Source organism: Punica granatum, chromosome 7 (genome assembly GCF_007655135.1).
Source record: "Punica granatum isolate Tunisia-2019 chromosome 7, ASM765513v2, whole genome shotgun sequence".
NCBI classification, from domain to species: Eukaryota; Viridiplantae; Streptophyta; class Magnoliopsida; order Myrtales; family Lythraceae; genus Punica; species Punica granatum.
In genome coordinates, this window is record NC_045133.1 from 1,522,835 (window position 1) to 1,540,348 (window position 17,514).

At 43.7% G+C, this 17,514-nt stretch overlaps 6 protein-coding genes across 12 annotated transcripts; 2 read left to right on the top strand and 4 right to left on the bottom strand.

Moving 5' to 3' along the window:
- Positions 1 to 143: 143 nt before the first annotated feature.
- Positions 144 to 2,332, bottom strand: LOC116214296. 2 transcript variants are annotated; one of them, XM_031549699.1, is made up of 6 exons: positions 2,178 to 2,332; positions 1,984 to 2,083; positions 1,331 to 1,688; positions 730 to 1,201; positions 597 to 649; positions 144 to 419 (listed from the first exon to the last, which is right to left on the bottom strand). In XM_031549699.1, exons 1-6 carry the CDS (start codon positions 2,212 to 2,214, stop codon positions 378 to 380), a joined length of 1,062 nt encoding a protein of 353 aa, XP_031405559.1. In that variant the 5' UTR covers positions 2,215 to 2,332; the 3' UTR covers positions 144 to 377. The 2 variants fall into 2 exon arrangements, with proteins under 2 accessions (XP_031405559.1, XP_031405560.1); XM_031549700.1 differs by having other exon boundaries at positions 392 to 496.
- A 1,708-nt stretch (positions 2,333 to 4,040) lies between these two features.
- Positions 4,041 to 8,056, top strand: LOC116213971 (protein IQ-DOMAIN 31-like). 3 transcript variants are annotated; one of them, XM_031549149.1, is made up of 8 exons: positions 4,041 to 4,182; positions 4,344 to 4,383; positions 5,015 to 5,144; positions 5,448 to 5,744; positions 5,864 to 6,067; positions 6,233 to 6,310; positions 6,469 to 7,486; positions 7,701 to 8,056. In XM_031549149.1, the coding sequence occupies exons 3-8, from the start codon at positions 5,061 to 5,063 to the stop codon at positions 7,721 to 7,723; spliced, it is 1,704 nt and encodes a 567-aa protein (XP_031405009.1). In that variant the 5' UTR covers positions 4,041 to 4,182; positions 4,344 to 4,383; positions 5,015 to 5,060; the 3' UTR covers positions 7,724 to 8,056. The 3 variants fall into 3 exon arrangements, with proteins under 3 accessions (XP_031405009.1, XP_031405010.1, XP_031405011.1); XM_031549150.1 differs by lacking the exons at positions 4,041 to 4,182; positions 4,344 to 4,383 and adding an exon at positions 4,417 to 4,435; XM_031549151.1 differs by lacking the exons at positions 4,041 to 4,182; positions 4,344 to 4,383 and adding an exon at positions 4,454 to 4,574.
- A 603-nt stretch (positions 8,057 to 8,659) lies between these two features.
- Positions 8,660 to 11,173, top strand: LOC116213972 (aldose 1-epimerase-like). 2 transcript variants are annotated; one of them, XM_031549152.1, is made up of 6 exons: positions 8,660 to 8,895; positions 9,000 to 9,217; positions 9,459 to 9,508; positions 9,671 to 9,794; positions 9,900 to 9,998; positions 10,353 to 11,173. In XM_031549152.1, exons 2-6 carry the CDS (start codon positions 9,028 to 9,030, stop codon positions 10,967 to 10,969), a joined length of 1,080 nt encoding a protein of 359 aa, XP_031405012.1. In that variant the 5' UTR covers positions 8,660 to 8,895; positions 9,000 to 9,027; the 3' UTR covers positions 10,970 to 11,173. The 2 variants fall into 2 exon arrangements, with proteins under 2 accessions (XP_031405012.1, XP_031405013.1); XM_031549153.1 differs by lacking the exon at positions 8,660 to 8,895 and having other exon boundaries at positions 8,920 to 9,217.
- A 338-nt stretch (positions 11,174 to 11,511) lies between these two features.
- Positions 11,512 to 12,222, bottom strand: LOC116213586. The gene has a single exon (XM_031548599.1). It carries the CDS (start codon positions 12,220 to 12,222, stop codon positions 11,512 to 11,514), a length of 711 nt encoding a protein of 236 aa, XP_031404459.1.
- Positions 12,223 to 12,750: 528 nt separating this feature from the next.
- LOC116214053 (pentatricopeptide repeat-containing protein At2g29760, chloroplastic-like) lies at positions 12,751 to 14,733 on the bottom strand. Its single transcript, XM_031549293.1, has one exon. The coding sequence runs from the start codon at positions 14,646 to 14,648 to the stop codon at positions 12,888 to 12,890; it is 1,761 nt and encodes a 586-aa protein (XP_031405153.1). The 5' UTR covers positions 14,649 to 14,733; the 3' UTR covers positions 12,751 to 12,887.
- On the bottom strand, positions 14,697 to 17,347 carry LOC116214055 (vacuolar protein sorting-associated protein 29). 3 transcript variants are annotated; one of them, XM_031549296.1, is made up of 4 exons: positions 17,256 to 17,347; positions 16,874 to 17,058; positions 15,523 to 15,660; positions 14,697 to 15,252 (listed from the first exon to the last, which is right to left on the bottom strand). In XM_031549296.1, the coding sequence occupies exons 2-4, from the start codon at positions 17,003 to 17,005 to the stop codon at positions 14,953 to 14,955; spliced, it is 570 nt and encodes a 189-aa protein (XP_031405156.1). In that variant the 5' UTR covers positions 17,006 to 17,058; positions 17,256 to 17,347; the 3' UTR covers positions 14,697 to 14,952. The 3 variants fall into 3 exon arrangements, with proteins under 3 accessions (XP_031405156.1, XP_031405157.1, XP_031405155.1); XM_031549297.1 differs by lacking the exon at positions 17,256 to 17,347 and adding an exon at positions 17,161 to 17,252; XM_031549295.1 differs by lacking the exon at positions 17,256 to 17,347 and having other exon boundaries at positions 16,874 to 17,238.
- Between the last annotated feature and the right edge of the window lie 167 nt (positions 17,348 to 17,514).

The window sequence follows — 17,514 nt, forward strand, 5'->3', positions numbered from 1 at the left end:
CAAATTACACTTACAAATATCACTACTAGTATCGCTTTTGTGACTCGTCCCGCAATTGAAAGTAACGGTAATAGAGCTCTTCCACATAATTTCGAAGACATAAGACATGTCTTGGAGCTATCCAATTTGCGCTTTTACGAGGCTGGTAATAAACAAAGTTTTGATTGATTCAAATTACACTTACAAATATCGCGATTGTGAGTCGTCCCGAAATTGAAAGTAACGGTAATAGATTATTTCTTGGCACCACAAACACAAGCACACACTTTCTGGCACAACCAATTTTCTATCTATACAGAGGAAGCCCTCATTCAAAAACACTGAAGACAAACCAAACCAGCGGAAGAAATCACTGAAGACTCAGCTGCTGAATCTTCCTACATCACTTCAGCTGAAACGGCATCTGCCGGTGGAGCATCCTGAAACGATCAAAAAGTTATTGGTTTAACATAAAGGACGAGAAAGTGATCTAGGTCGAGGATAGTGGTGGAGCATCCTGAAACGATCAAAAAGTTATTGGTTTAACATAAAGGACGAGAAAGTGATCTAGGTTAGGTCGAGGATAGTGTAAATCGCGAAAGAGAGATGGTGCTTACCAAATTCTCTTTATTCTCGGTTACATCTTGTGCGGGCGGGGTTGCATCTTGACCTGTAAACGAAAGCAAAATCAGTATTCCCGGTTCGTTTGAACTTATGCAGATTGTAAGATAGAGGCCAATCGGATTCAACCTCCTTCAACAGCAGGTTTCTTTCCCTGTCTCTCGGTCTTCTCCTTCTCTACGTTGGACCCTTCTTTCATTGGCTTTTGCACTTTCTTCTGCACCTTTCTGGCCCCATTGTCCGGGACAGTCCTCGAGCTAGCAGGATTTCTATTCACGGATTCCCGGACCTTAGTAGCAGGATTCTTCTTCAAAGTCTCCTTATCTGGTTCTGCTGCGACTTGAGAAGCTAGGGCTACATCGTTGTTAAGGGACTTCGGTTTTATTTTCCTTGCCCCGATGGTGGAAGAGGTGCTGTGAACATCATCATCAGACGATCGAGTTCCCTCTTCTGGCACTTGAGAACAGGTTTGCGAGACCTGGGGCTGCTCCACACTCTCCACGATGTTGAATATATCGAACAACTCCTTGACAGCTTCTTTCAGCTCGGGAAGGCTGTGTTTACGCACATAGGATTTCAGCTCCTCTCGCATTTTTTGGGGCTGAAATATGGGCGAAGCATGTCAAGACACAAAGAGATTTAAAACCAAACGATATGAAGAATTTGCTTCTTGAACTCGTAGCTGCGATTCATAGTTGTGCATATTCAAGTAGAAAAGCTGCAGGTATACCTCACATCCAGCCTCCAGCGCGAGTTTGAAGAAACCGAGCGACACCGAATGCTTAGCAGCAGTTTCCGAGAGCTTAATCTGTTGCAGCCAGTACGATGCAGATGACAGAACACTGAACCTCCTCCGGCTCGACGATCTCGAGACATCGGAAAGCGGGGTTTCGCTTTTCACTTGGCTATTGGCAGACCTCCGAGCCCGTGTCTCGGATATCGGAGTGATGTTGCCAACCAGTTTTGCGGTCGAGCCAGCACTCGACTTTGCAGGAATCGATTGTCTTCTGGGAGGCTTCGCAGGCTTGTCCTTACCCGACAGGTCAAGGACTCCCACGCTCTTGCTCACAGCCGAAAGCGGTCTTGCCCTGAAAACCATCACATCCCCGGGGATATCAGTTGCTACAGAGGTCCGCCCATCAGAACTCATAGATTAAGACATTTAACTACGCAATTAACAAGCACGATGATCCTCTTGGACGGAGGCGAGTATTCATTTTTCGGGTATGAAAAACAGATGGCAAGATGATTAAAGTCATGTGATGTTCTGTTTTCGAGAACAGCTTCGTTTCCGATCACTCAAAGGCAGAATAGAATATCGAATCTGATTGTCTATGGAGAAAACGACGCTAGGAAACTGAGAGGGATCAGTGAGAAAGTAACCTTCTTGATGCAGAAGCATTTACCGGTTCCGCCTTCTCCTCCTTCGATTTAGCAGCCGATCGCAGCGCATACCTTTGCAGCGTAGATTTTCCTCCATTCCCTGCGCGGCGGAGTAATCAATCATCAATCGTCAACTGCTGGAGCTCTATAACAACCCGAAGATCCATCCACAGAGAGAGAGAGAGAGAGGTTACCGGAAACAGAAGATTGCTCCTTGATGGGCTCTTCCATGGCTGTCGAAGAAGCAGACGAGAGAAACTGAGATAGAGGATGCAGCGGTTTCTATCTCCGTTGCCGATGGAGAAGGGGAAGATGCCATAGAAGGACTTTTATAACCAATTAATTAAAGAAATTAAAGATTTTTCATGGGCGGGAAAATTATATCCTACTCGCAGGTCGAGCCCCCCACTCGCTATATCTATCTGACGCGTGACAGTGGGAGTGATTCGCTACACCCGGGACTACACAGAAAAGATGGCGGGCCCCGATTGACGGGCAGTTTTTGAAACGGTGCAGCTGTGATGGGCCCAGTAGGAGCCCACAGGGAGGGAAAAAGCTGAAAACGGTCGCCAATTTCGAAATTTTGAATTTCGAAAACTCTCCTCCTCATGAGCCGTTACAACCGCATCTCTTTTCTTTGGGCCCATGGGCTCTTTTGCTCTTTTTGTTCGCAGCTTCATTGGGCCGTGAGTTTCTTCCACTCGACGGCCCATTTAGTGTTGGACTCTGGTTGGAGAACATCATCTCTTCGGTTTGCTCCGTGATCAGATTAATGGACTGAGGGGGGGCCTTGAGACCGGCCGTAAACGTAAACCTACTCCAATTCAACCGTTGCGCGACACTCGATGCACGCCTGTTTCTGCCTCCACTGCCACGGCCACTTGAACCGTCTCGATCTCGCTTGGTTTAAAATTACTTTCGGGGAGGTTCGTTTGATATCCAAAAACTGCTCACCGACAGTTGGATAAGTAGGGAATGTTAGAGCGAACCGCAAAAGTTTGGGTAGAGTTGGATCCGATGTTGACTTGGTAACATCGCAAACCGGGGGTAGGACGCAGATCCCAAACCGCAAAAGTTTGGATAAGTGTCCATAGATATTACCGATGCGTTTGGTTTTAGAGTTAAAGTAACTTTGATTTTGATTGTGGAAAAGAACAAATGTTGTATAGTGTGTTGAGTTAAAGTTAAAGTTAAAATTTTTAACTTGGAAAATATGTATTTTTATTATGTAGTAGGTTGAGTTAAAGTTAAAATTAAAGTTTTTGTGATTTTAACCCTGAAAACAAACGGACCATACTACTCCATGGGCCGATGCCGACCCAAACCGGGGGTCGGCAGTTGACGTCCCCCCATTGCTTCCATCCGGGCGACATTTCCTCTTCTGCTCCCACTCTCAACTCCCCGCGCGTGGGGTCCAAGAGCTAACCACCATCCTGGTTGGATGGGTCCACGCGCCCCGGCGTGCGTAGGACGCAGCCAGTCCCCCGAGGGCGAAAAGGTAATTTCGGAGGATGCTTTGGAACAAAGGAGCCGGACACCTTGGTACTGAAGTAACTGCGCTTGGTGCTCCTAGGAGACAAGACAGCCCACTTTAACTCCTAGGCTGTGATCCTCTGCGGTCGATCTCATGGTGAATACTCCCCCACGTTCTTTCATTAATCGTCAGTTTCCTCCGATTTAACTTACTAAATAATAAAATATGAAATTATAAACGTTCAATTGCTCTCACTAATGAAATTTTCTCTCGTTCTGTCTTCAGTAATCTCACGATCACCTCTCCTTCTGTTTTGCTGTAGAATTTCCTTTTCAGTGCATATGAAAGACCATTTCTAAATTTTTAGCCGCGTTGGCACATGAGATTATGATGCCATCCGATATCCCATGAGGCGCTCCCCATAGCTCCGCTATCACCGCTGTGGCTACCCCGATAATCCTTGCAGACCCCGAGATCGTAACACGCCCGATTCCGCATACCGGCCGGAATCAGGAAAGATAACAACCAATGCCCTTAGGGTGGGCACGCCCGTAGAGAAGCAGTTCTCCTTATAATACCATATATTTTCAAATTTCAGAAATTTCTATTGCTCGCTGCATTGAGCTGAAGAAGCTCAGTAGGAGAATTGATTGCAGACTCTCTCTCTCTCTCTCTCTCTCTGCTGCAAGGAGATCACTCTGCCTTGATTTGCAAGCACAGTAATGGTAACATTCTCCTCACCACTCTCTCTCTCTCTCTCTCTCTGTCGGTTCTCTCTCTTCTATAAGACATTCTCCGATCTCTTCTCATGCTCATAATTTCGCGCTGTTCGATCATCTGCTTCGATGCTGCTGCTTCTGCTCATTTCCCTCCCTCTTCCGTCCAGGAATGGTAGATTTGGAGCTCCGCGATAGCACATTTGTGAGGTGAGCTTCAGATCTGGAGCTTATCTTGCCTTCCTATGCACAGCTTAGTTCGGTAACGTCCTGTGACTGAACGTCGCGGTTTCTAGGTCTTCCGAATCAGCGTCCTATTGCGAGCTCATTTTAGTTCAGTTCATCAGCTGTATATAGTGTGCCGATAGAAGAAATTGCTTACCATGGACATTTAGTCAGAGGTAGTGCAAGTTCCCTTGTGGATGTGACTTCACTAGGATTGTAGGCACGTTGTTGATGTTAATTGAGGTGCGGGTTAATTAAATGGGGGGTTTTCTCCATATGTTATTTGGCCAATTTGTATCGAAAGAAGAATTCGGAATCTGGAAGAAGAATTAATAAATTATTGCTGTATCTGGTAGTCCAAAGCTGTAGTTAACCTCTCAATTGAGTGGATCTTGCCGACACCAGCGGCCTGTGTCTAGATTCTTAGGCTGGTTAATTTCTTGCATTAACGAAGTGCATAAATAAATGTCTTGATTGGACAGGGGACTGCCTGAAAATAGATATGTAAGATTTCCCTTCCAGGAATTCTTTTCCTGCTTAGTAGCTGGGTAGCTTGGTGACCGGGTTTGGAATTTTTACATACTTAGCTCATGCAGCGTTGCTATGGAATGTGCAGGGGCTGAGGTTCTGGCATTGTGTTTACAGCGTTTCAGCTTCCAACAATGGGGAAATCGCCAGGAAGATGGATCAAGACTATACTGTTTGGGAAGAAATCATCGAAACACAGTATTTCCAGAAAGGGAGAGGTGTGACATTAATTTCGTTCATATTGCTATTGCATGCACATGTTGTTAAACAATTATATTCATGTATAATCGTATTTTTTTTAGTTTCTGTTTGATCTAGTGTGCGTATACACAAAGACATACTTGCATCCCTTCCAATTTTGTGATGTTTCATTCTTCACTGATGCATATGGGAGTAACTTATAGAAGAATTATAAGTTCTTTACATATTATTCATGTCTCCAACAAAGCTTAAGCTAAATATCGATTTATCAATGAATTTCTCGATGCTTCCATCATGTGATGCTGATCTTCTATTTGCAGAAAGTTTTGAATGCCAGGGAGGTTGTCGTTCCTGCCAGGGCACCAGAAGTTGATCCGAGTTTGGGTTCTGTTGCGGCTTCCCAGCCAAACGCTGGAACTTATGGTCATAATGAGAGGGAAAAGGAGTTGGAAATTAAGGATGCTCCAAATTTACCTCATGATAGGGAGGTAGCATCTGTGGATGATAGAGATATGGCTGTGCAAACTGATACAACTGAAGAGGTGCCTTATGATCCAGAGAAAATCAAGGAAGAGATGGCTGCGACAAAGGCACAGGCTGCCTTTCGGGGTTATTTGGTAATGTTCTGTTCCGGAATAAATGAAGTGGATTAGTGGCTAACATACCGGAAAATTTGTGTCTTCTGATTTAACTACAACTTGACCTACTTGCTCTGACCTATGCATGCTTTGTCAAGGCTCGCCGTGCATTCCAAGCGCTCAAGGGAATAATTAGGTTGCAGGCACTTATTCGTGGCCATTTGGTTAGAAGACAAGCTGTGGCTACTTTATGCTCTATGCTGGGAATAGTAAAGTTGCAGGCACTTGTCAGAGGAAGATTGGTTCGGCAGTCTGAATTCACACTCGAAGTGCGTAAAATTTACACTACTGGAAAACCTCAGGTAATTTACACTAACCTGTATGCAGTCCTTTGTGATATATGACAACCTTTTCCTAGAATGAGCTGATTGTTATGATCCTATTTTGTTTGATTTTAATGACAATGAGTATTTTTCCTGCCTTAATACTTGTTAGATTAATCAGTTCTCTATTGATATAAATTACAGGGAAAGCTTGTGGATCCTGTTGGAGTTAATTTGTCCAAACAGATGGCTAAGCTTTCTGTCAATGCTTTTGTTCGTAAGGTGATACACATTTTGCCATCCTCATTAGCTCATTCTATAGTAATTAGATATCCAGCTGGGTGAAGTGGGGCATGTGAGATTGCTATCTTTGGTTTCCCCCTCTAGTATAGTTCTTGTTTCCTTTAAAATTGAGCTTGCAATTACTTGATCTGTTTCAGCTTTTGGCTTCATCACCCAATGTGTCGCCACTCCGCATCAACTATGACCCTACTGAACCAAATTCAGTTTCAATGTGGTTGGAGCGTTGGTCAGCATCCTTTTTCTGGAAACCATGTCCTCAACCCAAAAAGTTAGTGAAACCTCAGAGAAAGCATCAAACTTTGGAAGCTGAAACACAGAAATCAAAGCGCACAATTCGGAGAGCTTCTGCCTCAAACACAGAGATTCTCACAACTCTGTCATCCTCTGAAGTTGAGAAGCCTAAACGGAACCTCAGAAAGGTCTTGAATGGCTCTGCTGATCCGCAGCAGGAAAGTCCACAGAATGAGATTGAGAAGGTCAAGCGTAGTCTGAGAAGGGTTCATAATCCTGTCTTAGAGAATACTGTCCAGTCTGAGGTTGAAGATGAGAAGCCTCGTGGAAGTCTGGAGAAGCCATCTATTATTAGTTCAGGAGATGCCCTTCTTGAACGGAGCAAGAGTTCTCATGGCGAGATTATGAAGAAAGAGGCAGTTATGATCCCTCGTGATTTCCTTGATGCAGAAAATACTCCAGAACCCATTAAAAGAAATGATGAGGTCAATCTATATTTTTGTGACAAATCTACTGAGGAGACAAAGCCATCAGTGGAGAATGGTGTGAAAGATGAAAGCACTCCATTATCAAATGGTACTTACGAGTGCTCAAACCATAAGGATGATTCAAGCAATGGGCACGTCAGGATAAGCAGGAAAAATTCTCTTACGGCAAAACAAGAGGTTGCTGAGAATGGGTTACAAAGCACTCCTAGCCCGACTCTGCCTAGTTATATGGCAGCAACTGAATCTGCCAAGGCAAAATTGAGAGCGCAGGGCTCTCCTAGGTTTGGGCAGGACGGTTCGGAGAAAAGCAACCTCTCGAGGCGCCATTCTCTACCTTCTTCAACTAACAGCCTGGGCCATTCGCCTCTTCCAGCTCAAAAGGCAAAATTATCAGGTGGCAAGGGGGGAAATAAAAGCGACAAGAGAGAAGTGCCCGGTATGGAAATATTGCTCTTACACCTAAACTCCATGCTGTTCTCTCATTTTCTGGCTAGAACAATAGATCTTGTTATGATTTTCTTATAAGATCCTCAAATGAGGTAGTTCTTGCGTTCAACTTTAATAATTTTTACATAGTCCAATTGTCTGACAAATTAGTTGTCTATCGCCTGCCTGTTGATTTCACACGGGATTCTCTTGAAATTTCACAGCAAAGGCCGAGTGGCGAAGGTGATTTTCAGGAAGTACCGAGTTCTATTTAAGGAGGGTGGTGATCTCATTCTATCAGCAGATATGGTTGTGAAGAAGTGTGGTGTAAGATTTAATTGTTGTGAGACCGAACTACGAGAGTGCAGTGAGCCGGTTCATTTTCAAATTTGTCATGCATCGGTTGATATTGTGTGCGAGCGGATGTACATCTTAGGTGTTGAAGTGTTTGTCCTGTGTTAACTTGATTCATTAATCCCAAAACTGTCTGTCGAGCCTCTGCTTATAGTAGAAACTGTATAGCGGTGTACCATGTTTAATTAATTAAGAACCATAACTCGACCTTTATTTTCTGGTGTAATGTTAGCTGTAATTTTCAATTAATTATCCATGATAATTCACGTGTTAGACGCAATAATCAGTTAGGATAGGGATTGAATGAGCCACGTCTATATCCACATCCCTTTCTTGATAGTGACGTATGATGTATCACTCATGATCTGAGTAAATGATTCCTTTTATGAGCATTTGTCTTAGTAAGGTAAGGTAGTGCCATGCGGCAGTCGACCGAGCTTGGAGGGTAGCTTGAACATCGGATATGTTCTTGAATCGTCTTCGAGCTTGTTCTGTCAAACCCGGGTTTGAAAACAACTGGCTGGTCTACATGCTTTTCTTTTGAATCAATGACTTACAATGCTTAAGTCAGACCATAATTGTAGAATTGAAATAAATCATGTGATTGCCAAAGGATTCTTTACCTAATTGCTAGCCCTTCTCATCTCTAATCTGTATAGGTAATACCAATTTCCATCAAAATATATATCATTTGATAAGTCGGACGATCTGTTAGTTGAGTGTTACTCATCCACTCTATTAACTTTTAATCATCAATTCGAATGATTTGCCCGAGCGGGACCCCCGATACCACCCAAAAAAAAAAAAAAAAAGAGGCAGCACCACCAGATATCTATCCGTCGACTGTCACGCCGCTATTGCTTACTTTCTCACCCAAATCTCTCATTTTCCCTCTCCCAGCCGTTACCGGCAGTCGCGCATGACATGACATCAATGAGCATGAATTTCCAAAATTTCTTTCTATCATCCTTATCCATAAGATACAAATCAGATTTTCCTTTTTTCCCCCCCTTTTTTTTTAACTTTAATTCCAAAATTGTTTTTCTTACGTGGGATCCTAAGATGGTACATTGATTTGATGCTAATCCCGATTTTTTCTTATTCTCTCATACCAAATCTCTATATATCTGTGTAGAATCATATCCAACAATCCTTTTTGTTCTTGGCAGCGCTCATCAGCTTCATTGGCGGACATCAATGGCGGCTGTGAAGGCAATGAGCTTTGCTCCTCTCTTTCTGTTGTCTCTGCTGTTAGCAGCTCACAATGTCGTTGTCAGTGAAGCGAGGAAAGGTGTTGGGATTTACGTGCTGAGGAGAGGTGACCTCACCCTGCAGTTCACGAACTATGGCGCCACCATGCTCTCCGTCATCCTCCCAGACAAAGACGGTATTCGATACGAACTCCCGTTTTCATGTAGTTTAGTGTGTGAAAAGAATCGGTTGTTTCTGTCAAATATTCTGTAACTGATAATTACTTCCCGTCATATCATCGGATATTCAGAAAAAAAGGTTACGAGGACAGGTTGTAATGTACTTAAAGGCTTTGGCGCGTATGTTTATTTGTGTCGGTACTGATGGGACTTGATTAATGTCCTTGTCGTGATTTTGTCTTCTGTTTTCATTGCCAGGTAACTTATCCGATGTAATACTCGGATACGATACGTTCGCTGGGTACAAGGTGATCCTCTTCTTAATCCCTTTACACTGTCACAATCTGATCTAAATTCCCGCACTTGAGGTTTCTGGCAGACTGATGCGGACCATCCCGGACTCTGCTTTGTTCATGAAGTGGTTGTCGGACAGAATTCATCTCGTGTTTGAATCTGTTTTGTTTTTGCAGAATGATACAACCTACTTTGGAGCCCTGGTCGGGCGCGTCGCCAACAGGATTGGGAAGGCCCAGTTCACCCTCAATGGCGTCCGGTACAAGTTACCCGCCAATGATGGGAACAACACTTTACATGGCATGTCTTCTTCCCAGTCTTATTTATTTCTGTACATACATTGGTATCGATCCAAATCTCCAAATTAACCAGATTTGTCTACTCTGGACCACTGGAACATACCAGGCGGTCTAGTAGGTTTTTCCGATGTCATATGGGATGTACAGAGCTACAATACGGAGTCTCACGTGACATTCACTTACAAAAGCTTCGATGGTGAACAAGGTAAAGAAAAAATCAGACCCTTCATTTGTCGTAGGCGATGGGAACTAAATTCTATCCTTATGTGGTGATCGATGTGAAGCTGATGCTTATCGTTAATCCTATAAGTTTGGACTCTTGTAACGGGTGATCAGTCACTTAACATGGCATGGAGTTATTGGTTCTGTTTATCGGTTCTGACTTCTGTCTGAAGCCTAGAACTGTTATGATGGAATATAATATATAGCGGTCGTACATATCAGTCACATTCAATGATAGAACATCCACAAATTGGACCGAGTTTTCTCGTAATACCAGTCACTTTCGATGTTAGGACATTCACAAATTGATCGAGTTTTTCTTTTGCTTGTGGAACAGGCTTTCCTGGAGACCTCTGGGTATCCGTTAAGTACATGCTGATAGGGAGGAACAAGTTGGGTGTGAAAATGGAATCCAAGCCCCTTAACAAGCCAACTCCCGTGAATCTCGCCCTCCACACATACTGGAACCTCAGGGGACACAACAGCGGCGATATCCTCTCCCACAAAATTCAGCTCTTTGCCTCCAAAATCACCCCAGTAAACGACAAACTCATCCCCACTGGAGAGATCAAAGACATTAGAGGAACACCGTTTGATTTCCTCCAGTCCCGACCCATAGGAAGCCAGATAAACGAACTTCCCAATGGTTATGATATCAATTACATTCTCGATAAGACGAGCAATGCCCACTTGAAGAGGGTTGCAGTCGTGAAGGAAAGTGTCTCAGGAAGGAAGCTGGAGCTGTGGAGTAACCAGCCCGGGGTCCAATTCTATACGAGCAATATGTTGAAAAACGAGAAGGGAAAAGGAGGAGCCATTTACAAGAAGTACGCCGGACTTTGCTTGGAGACTCAGGGGTTCCCCGATTCGGTGAACCACCCAAACTTCCCATCCCAGATTGTGAATCCCGGAGAGACGTATAAGCACATCATGCTGTATAGGTTCACGGCCTAAAGAATCAGCTGGAGAAACTCCAGTCTTAGGTTTGATTGAATTTGCGTTGGTGAAGAAGGCATCTTGGTTCTTATGTATAGCAGCTGATGGAATAACCAGCTTATCTAAGAAAAGGAGGACAATCGTGTCAACATTATTTTTGATAGGCTTTTCATGTCTTGTTGGGTCAATTTATGTTATCATATTGTGTTCTTTTGTTGGAAATTGGCATATGGTGATTCGGATTGACCCGATATAACTAACCTACCAAATTCTTCGCTTAGAAATAAAGAAATAACCACCAAATCATCATCCTAATAGTTGGAGAACAACAGAAAAATCATTCCAACAGAAACAATAAACTGAAGATGGGGCAGGTTGAACCCGATTTGTCTTTGATGAGTTTGATTCGGAGTCCACGAAAAAATCTAGATTGAACAGAGACATGGCTTATATTCATGCCAACTGGTCTAAAGTGCCTGATAACATTACAAAACGGAGTGATGTGTTGGAACAATAAAGGATGAATCTTGAAGACACCCAACAAGAATCCAAACTCCGAATCATTGCGCTTCCTGTTCTGATCGGCTCAGCGGCATCTGAAACCGACACAAGGGGCAGAGGCTACTCCTATGCAGCCAATTCGCAATGCAGTCTCCATGATAGTAATGCGAACAGGGCATCGAGACGGCTTCACTCCCTACCGGAATCTCCTCGAGACAGATTACGCACTGATAATTATCACTACTGTTACCGATACAATCTTTCTCTACCCTCACCTTCTCTAGTCCCTCGATACATGACCAATCGCTTTCTTTCTCTGTGCATAACTCGGATTCCTCGTCCACTGGCACCACGACCAGAATTGAGACTACCATTGGAAGCATCCTGAGGCTGAGGTTCTCTGAGGCTGAGGCGATCGAACACGCAGCCTCAGAGATTTTCCCGATCATGAAGGGCTGGACATGGTAGGGCACGCTCACCTGGGAAAGCATGTTGGATATCATGGACCATGACGTCGAGTCTTTGATGAGATGCTCACGCCTGTGCCTGAAAGACTTGTACACCGTGGGACTCAGGATGGAGTCGTTTTCTTGCATGGGTTCCTCTCCTCGGCCCTGACCCGCCATTGATGATGGTGACGGTACGTACATGAAGTTGACGTATAGTTCGATCAAGAACTCATCGAAAGGCGAGGAAGGGGTCGACTGAGGAACGTAGTTCTCGGGCTGCCATGCCTCGCAGATGTGAGAAAGGATCGTATGGCTGGACATATCGAGAGATCAAGCGAGATAGACAGGAGTTGGAGATAATCTTATATGGAGAAAGCTGATAAGATGGAGTTGGCAAGGAAGATTAGATTGTGATTTTATTAGAAAACAAATTGATAGAATCTGGAAATAAAGTAACTTTGAAGCTAAGCAGACAGGGTTTTCAAGTTAGTTATGACAGCTAATGAAATAGTAAACTCCCGTTTCCTTTTCCGTTCGCACTTTACACAATTAATCGTACGTGAAAACCGTGTAAACTGGTACGACGGGTAAGTCACCTAGACCATGCAAGTGGCACTTATTCTCCTCCGTGATTTCACAGTGACTCAGATTTTTTCCTATTGAGTCATGCGATTCAATCACTGGACTGATCATATAAGGTTAATTTTAGTTAATTAAGAAAATTATTATTTTTAATTATAATTATATGGTACTGGGTGTTGACTTCATCAATATTTTTAGGATTTGATGAGTCAATAATCGAGATGTGAGCTAGTGGAAAATTCTAATATTCACCAACCAAACAAGACAAGGAAGTAATATTTCTTTCTTCATTGTCACTATAATTAAAAAATAAAGAAGAATATTATAAAAAAAAAAGGAGAAAAAGGAAAGGCAGGAAGAAAGATTGCTTAGATGCCAAGTTACAGCTAAAATCTGTTTGTACTTCAATCGATGCTCTGTACATGCTCTTCTACTTCGACGAAGCTACACCCGGGATCCGTTTTATAAGCTCCCCGAGCTTCCATCTCCTTTCTCACATCCCTGACAACGTCCCACTCAGCCATCGAAGCATGGAAGTTTGACAGCAGGACGTAGTCCTCGCAATTTCTTGGACCCAGTTGAGCCAGTTTCTCCTGAACCCAGCCTGCTAGGCTGCTGAGCCCGTGGTCCTGGCAAGCCCCGAGCAGCATCCGGTATATGATCTCATCAGGCTCGATTGGCATGTCAGAAACAAACTCAACTGCTTCATTGACCAGCCCGGCCCTGCAGAAAAGATCCACCATGCACCCGTAGTGATCCACCCACGGCTCAATTCCGTAGTCATTTCTCATCGAATTGAAGCATTTCCTTCCCTCATCTACCAAACCCGAGTGGCTGCAACCAAACAACACGCTGAGGAAAAGGATTTCATCGGGTTTCAGTCCTTCTCTCAGCATCTGAACGAACCGTGTAAGAGCATAGACTCCATGCCCGTGCATCGCTAGCCCGTGAATCGCAGCAGCCCAAGACAGTAACGTTCTCTCCTCCATCGAATCGAACATTTGGCAAGCTTTAATTATGTTACCGCATTTTGAATACATACCTATGAGAGCATTCGCCACTGAGACGCTCCTCCTCCCGAGCGCGACTTCATCCACCCAGTGACTGAGCCAATCCCCGAGTTCGACTCTCCCCAACTTAGAGCACAAGGAAATGGCACTCAGCAGGGTAACCTCATCGGGCTTCACATTCGTGGACTCCATTTCTCTGAACAGACAAACTGCCTCATTGAGGCAATTGTTGTGGGTATACCCATTAATCATTGACGTCCACGAAACAATGGTTTTCTCAAGCATCGAATGAAAAATCCGGGAAGCGCTTATTAAGGACCCGCATTTTGAATACATCTCTATTAGCGCATTATGAATGAACACATCGATATTGAGAAGTTTCTTCACCAAGTACCCGTGAACGGATTTTCCTTCCCTCAAAAGTCTCAGCGCCGAGCAAGATGAGATAACACTAACCAAAGTCACACCAGTATGTGCCACGCCTTGACGTAACATGGCATGCGATACGTCAAGAGCCTCGAGAGGGAATTTCCTCAAGGAGTAACTGGAGAGGAGGGCATTCCAAGCAACTGCGTCCCTGTGAGGCATTTCATCGAACAGTTGCCTCATACTGCGGAGTTCATCGAATGAGCAGTACATGTTCATCAGGGCAGTCTGAATTATGACCTCCGATATGAAGCTCGACTTCAAGACATGGGAATGAATCTGCTTCCCCAGACTGATACCGGGCATTGACCCGCATGCCTTTATGACGAACAAAAGCGTGTAACTATCAACCTCGAAACCTGACCTCTGCAACTGGGAGTACACCAAGATTGCACCTTTATGGTCGTGTCTGTACAAGTGACCTCTAATCAGAGTGTTCCAGGTATAAGCGTCGAGGCCTCGGACACTACTTGCGATTGCACGGGCCGTGGAAACGGCATTTGGGAATGGACTCGAAGCAAAAGACGCAACAAGCTTGCTTGCTAAAGGAGGCCATTGGACGAGGCCGGTCGTGATCAGGTGTGCATGGATTTGATTCAGTTGGCGTATTTGCTTGCATCGTTGTAGCAGAAAGGTGAGTTCTTGAAGTGGGTTTTGGGCAAATGTGAGCAGAGAGCAGAGGTTTGCTCTGGAGAATGGAGTCTTCGGGCATTCAAGAATTGAAGACATGGGATGAGAGCAATGGTTCTTCAACAACTTCTTAAGGCCTTAAAAATATTAGAAACTAATCAACTTTCCATATCAAACCACAAGAAGATTTCAATGGCAACCAAGGCACTCTATATAACGGCAAACATCAACTCCGAAAGATGCCCGACATAAAAAAAAACCCACCAGAATGGTCAGTAAATCAAGCTCGAAACTGAAGCCCCACTACTGCACAATAACACGAGTAGTCCACCATCAGGATACCTTGAGTCAGGTCTTTAGGAGTTCCTATCAAACATTTTCTAAAACAAAAGGTAAAAGATCATCAATGAGCGGTTGTGGCAGTGGTTTTCTTGAAGTCAATCTTATCGACCTTCACCTCTCCGTCGATCAGCTCGTAGACATAGACCACCACGCGGAGCCCATCGATGTCCATGAGCACAAAGCTTGGGTTCACATCATAGGTGATGCTGCTGTGGGCCCCAGTGGCCGACCCCGGGTTTATAACGACCCCTCCCTCGTGCTTGTAGGCTGTGAACTGGTGGGTGTGGCCAGTCACAAGGATGTCTACATCCAGCTGCCTCTGAAGCATCGCTAGTGAGTCTAGATCGCCCCATGGAATAACCTTCATGAATCAAGTAGTCGATATCATTATACTGTTTATGGAAATTATCAGATTAAACTAGTGAGTCATTTGAAAACAAGTACTATGGAAGAGGATTACAACGAATAAATAGACAAACAACCTAACACTTGCAAAGGATGCCCAAGAGTGGCAAAACAATGAGATATATATGTCCTAATTCTGAATTCTGATAGCCAAAAACAAGGGGATTCATGTTATATGAAAAGGAAGAGAGAAAAACAAAAGTGAAGTGTGAAGGCTATAACAAACCTGATGACCATGACACAATCCGAGCTTAAATTGACCAATGGTTATTGTTTTAGTCTCAGGGTAGCGAGCATCTTCATCGTATTCACCCCGGGTAATATGCAAGTCAGGGCAGAGAGTTTTCAAGTAATCGTGAACTTCCTGAACCAATATCACAGATAAAATTTTCAGCTAACAGAAACATTTCTAGTTTACTAGAAAAACTAACAGGAGAAAGGTTTTTGTTAATTGCAATATCGATTCAAACCAGTGCCTCACAAAATTTCAGAGATCACATATGTATGATTGCGTGCACCCTTACACTATAAAAATTAAGAAGAGGATTGCAACTAAATGACAATTCTTTTGAGAGACAACTCATAACAAAGAGAATAAAATGCACAACTTTTGCGAGGCCTTTGGACTGCAAGCACCCATATTTATAGGAACTCCAGCCATACAAGGAGGACCTCGGCAAATATGTCAAAACAGGGGATATCTCATCGATTAGAACCAACAGAGGAGACATGAAGAGCTGCCATTTTGAGAAAAATCCCATAGAAGATGGAAATAAACCCTTGAGAAACCAAGAAATCACAATTTGGTAGGTAACGGAATGAGCTTTTAGCAAATATACACATGACAAAGTAGCCCCAAGGTGCAGATGAACAAATTTAGAGACAGAACGGAGATTAAAGGTGATGGACTTCCTCAGGCTTAAAGGAAAACATTTGGAAACCATAAGTCAGATACATGTATGGCTCCCAATAGTGAAAGAATCGATAGAATAGGGTACAGTCCTTTATCCCAGTGAACAGTTGGGGTTGGTTAATCTTTGCTTTCACAATCCAAACAGACTCATAAAGCTGCAAGTATCGAAGTATTAGCATGCTGAAGGGGAGCAGTCCCTCAGTGGTAAGGCCGGAACCCAATGACCATTCAATATAAGCATTGCAAGGCAATCATGAGATGCAAAAGTTACGTCTTAGCACTTCATATAGACGAAGCTCTCCGCTGACAACACCCCAAACCTCACCTCACCTTTATAAATACTTCTTCCAAAACCTCAAATCACACAATGATATCCAAACTCGCTCACAATCAACAAAAGAACTCAAACATGTCCAATCTTAGAAGGGCTCAATTTATTCATGCTGTTCGTATTCATCATAACCTCAGAAAGAAAAGGCTCCTACTCCAACAGGGTCAGTTAACCCAAGCTTCCATAAGCTTAACAAAAGAATTAAATGACACCAAACCAATCCGAGCAGATCCTCTATGATCACAGAGAAGACAATCACTAGACTGCACAAAGCAAAACATAAAATGATGAAAAACTTGATAAATCAATGGGATTGAGCAGTGGAACATTAACCTTAATGCACAAATTTCCGGTGCAGATGATGTGTTGGATCTTTCCAGGAACGAGCATGGACTTGAACTTGGCCGGCAGATCAGGTGCCCTGTGGGGAATGTGAAGATCCCCCAATGCTAACACCAACACCATCTCCCCCCAAAATCACACACCCCAGCTCCCCAAATATCCCCAATCGCTAGTTTCTGCAAGAACAAACGAATGCAATTGCTTACCCAGGTAGGTTCTCGAACGGATTGCCCACAAAAAAGGTGAGCTTTTTCCTAAATCGAACAACGCAGAATTACACAGATTTTGAATCGAAGCCGTAACAAGAACGGATCGGGAGGATGTACGCAGAGAGAGAGAGAGAGAGAGAGAGAGAGAGGGAGTCATCGAATACCCAGAAGCTGACATGAATAACCTCCTCAGAGAAGGCTGTCGTTGACGTTTCTCTCCATTCCCGTATTTCGTTTTCTACAAGATGAAAAGTTCTGTGGGGAAAAACGCAAAATCAAATTCATGTTTGGTCTATTTTCAATTAACTCCATTTACTTTTTAATTTTCTTATAAATGGTCCCTGTAGTTTTATTTATTTTAAGATGAGCCCTCTATTTTGAGTTTTCTCAACCAGGAATGATCATTATGCACGAAACAGAGTT

Excerpts from the sequence above, each read along its gene's own strand:
- LOC116214296 (XM_031549699.1), bottom strand. The coding sequence starts at position 2,214 with ATGGAAGAGCCCATCAAGGAGCAATCTTCTGTTTCCG. Across the intron at positions 1,202-1,330 it reads CGCTGGAGGCTGGATGTGAG|CCCCAAAAAATGCGAGAGGA; the intron begins GTATACCTGCAG and ends CCCATATTTCAG. Across the intron at positions 650-729 it reads GAAACCTGCTGTTGAAGGAG|GTCAAGATGCAACCCCGCCC; the intron begins GTTGAATCCGAT and ends TTTCGTTTACAG.
- LOC116213971 (XM_031549149.1), top strand. The coding sequence starts at position 5,061 with ATGGGGAAATCGCCAGGAAGATGGATCAAGACTATACTGTTTGGGAAG. Across the intron at positions 5,145-5,447 it reads GTATTTCCAGAAAGGGAGAG|AAAGTTTTGAATGCCAGGGA; the intron begins GTGTGACATTAA and ends TTCTATTTGCAG. Across the intron at positions 5,745-5,863 it reads CTGCCTTTCGGGGTTATTTG|GCTCGCCGTGCATTCCAAGC; the intron begins GTAATGTTCTGT and ends TGCTTTGTCAAG.
- LOC116213972 (XM_031549152.1), top strand. The coding sequence starts at position 9,028 with ATGGCGGCTGTGAAGGCAATGAGCTTTGCTCCTCTCTTTCTGTTGTCT. Across the intron at positions 9,795-9,899 it reads TGGGAACAACACTTTACATG|GCGGTCTAGTAGGTTTTTCC; the intron begins GCATGTCTTCTT and ends GGAACATACCAG. Across the intron at positions 9,999-10,352 it reads AAGCTTCGATGGTGAACAAG|GCTTTCCTGGAGACCTCTGG; the intron begins GTAAAGAAAAAA and ends CTTGTGGAACAG.
- LOC116213586 (XM_031548599.1), bottom strand. The coding sequence starts at position 12,222 with ATGTCCAGCCATACGATCCTTTCTCACATCTGCGAGGCATGGCAGCCC.
- LOC116214053 (XM_031549293.1), bottom strand. The coding sequence starts at position 14,648 with ATGTCTTCAATTCTTGAATGCCCGAAGACTCCATTCTCCAGAGCAAAC.
- LOC116214055 (XM_031549296.1), bottom strand. The coding sequence starts at position 17,005 with ATGGTGTTGGTGTTAGCATTGGGGGATCTTCACATTCCCCACAGGGCA. Across the intron at positions 15,661-16,873 it reads CCGGAAATTTGTGCATTAAG|GAAGTTCACGATTACTTGAA; the intron begins GTTAATGTTCCA and ends ATATTGGTTCAG. Across the intron at positions 15,253-15,522 it reads GATTGTGTCATGGTCATCAG|GTTATTCCATGGGGCGATCT; the intron begins GTTTGTTATAGC and ends TGATTCATGAAG.